Source organism: Aquila chrysaetos, chromosome 26 (assembly GCF_900496995.4).
Source record: "Aquila chrysaetos chrysaetos chromosome 26, bAquChr1.4, whole genome shotgun sequence".
NCBI lineage: Eukaryota > Metazoa > Chordata > Aves > Accipitriformes > Accipitridae > Aquila > Aquila chrysaetos.
In genome coordinates, this window is record NC_044029.1 from 17,061,227 (window position 1) to 17,062,221 (window position 995).

Genomic DNA, 995 nt, shown 5'->3' on the forward strand with positions numbered 1-995 from the left:
CTGGCCGCGCACACGGGCCGCTGCGGCGAAGCGGGGAGGATCCATAGGCTCGCCTGTAGGATCGCCTATGGGACCTATGGGCGCGCGCGGGCACGGCGGCGGGAGGGAGGGGACGGCCGCCTTCGAGCGGGCACTCCCCTGCGGGCTCGGACGGGGAAGCGAGGCGGCGGGCGCAGCTCCCGGCCCCGGCGGAGCGGTGCGGGGCAGGCCGTACCTTTCAGCCGCAGGTACTCGACCTGGCTCGGCCGCCGCTGCAGCTCCCGGAGGACGCGGGAGCGGGCGCTGCCCGAGGGGGCGGCCGCCTCGGCGGCGCTGTAGAGCTCGGTGAGCAGCCCGCTCACCAGCGACGAGGTGCGGCTGGACCGGCCGCTGCCGGGACCTTCCTCGTCCTCGTCCTCCTCTTCGGCCAGGCTGTCGGCGCTGCTGCCCGCCCTGCCGCCCGGGCCGGGCTCCCCGGCCTCCATCTTCCTCAGCCGCCCGGCAGCCCCGAGTTCCGGGCTCGGCCCGTTCCACAGCGAGGCGCGAGGGGGGCGGGAGAGCCCAGGCCGGCAGGACGCTCCCCCGCAGGCAGGAGTGCCGCGCCCGGCTCCGCTCCCCCCCCCCCCCTCCACGCACCGCGCGGCGTGGTAGAGGCCGGCGGCTGGCGGGGAGGGCGGGGACGCTGCACCTGCTGACGGGCGGGGAGGGCAGCCCCGCCCCGCCCCGGGGCGGTAACCCGCGGTCCCGGTCCCGCTCCCCGGGGCGGTGCGGCCGCCTGGTTCTGTTAACCCCCTTGCGCGGCGCTGAGCAACGACCGCTGCTGCTGCCGCAGCCGCCTCCCCCGGACCTGCCTCCGCGCACCGCCCCGGGACAGCCCCGGAGACACGGAGGGCCCGGAGGGGGCGGGGCCAGCCGGGGGGGCGGGGAGCAGGCGGGGCCGAGGGCGCCGCTCCCCGCCGCGGCGGCCGCGCCCGGTGCCACGTGACACCCCCCCCCCCCCGCTCTGCCGGGTCATA

The 995-nt window shown here is 79.6% G+C and overlaps 1 protein-coding gene across 3 annotated transcripts in view; it reads right to left on the reverse strand.

Moving 5' to 3' along the window:
- TBC1D30 (TBC1 domain family member 30) overlaps positions 1-814 on the reverse strand; it is a 57,745-nt gene extending 56,931 nt beyond the window's left edge. The window contains exon 1 of one of the 3 annotated variants that reach the window (XM_030002862.2): positions 342-814. Coding sequence is in view for 2 of the 3 variants with exons in the window: in XM_030002858.2 (XP_029858718.1) it covers positions 215-464 (250 nt within the window). In the remaining variant the exon portion in view is untranslated. Of the gene's footprint in view, positions 1-214 lie in introns of all 3 variants that reach the window. The other 2 variants (XM_030002858.2, XM_030002859.2) reach the window with 2 other exon arrangements.
- Between the last annotated feature and the right edge of the window lie 181 nt (positions 815-995).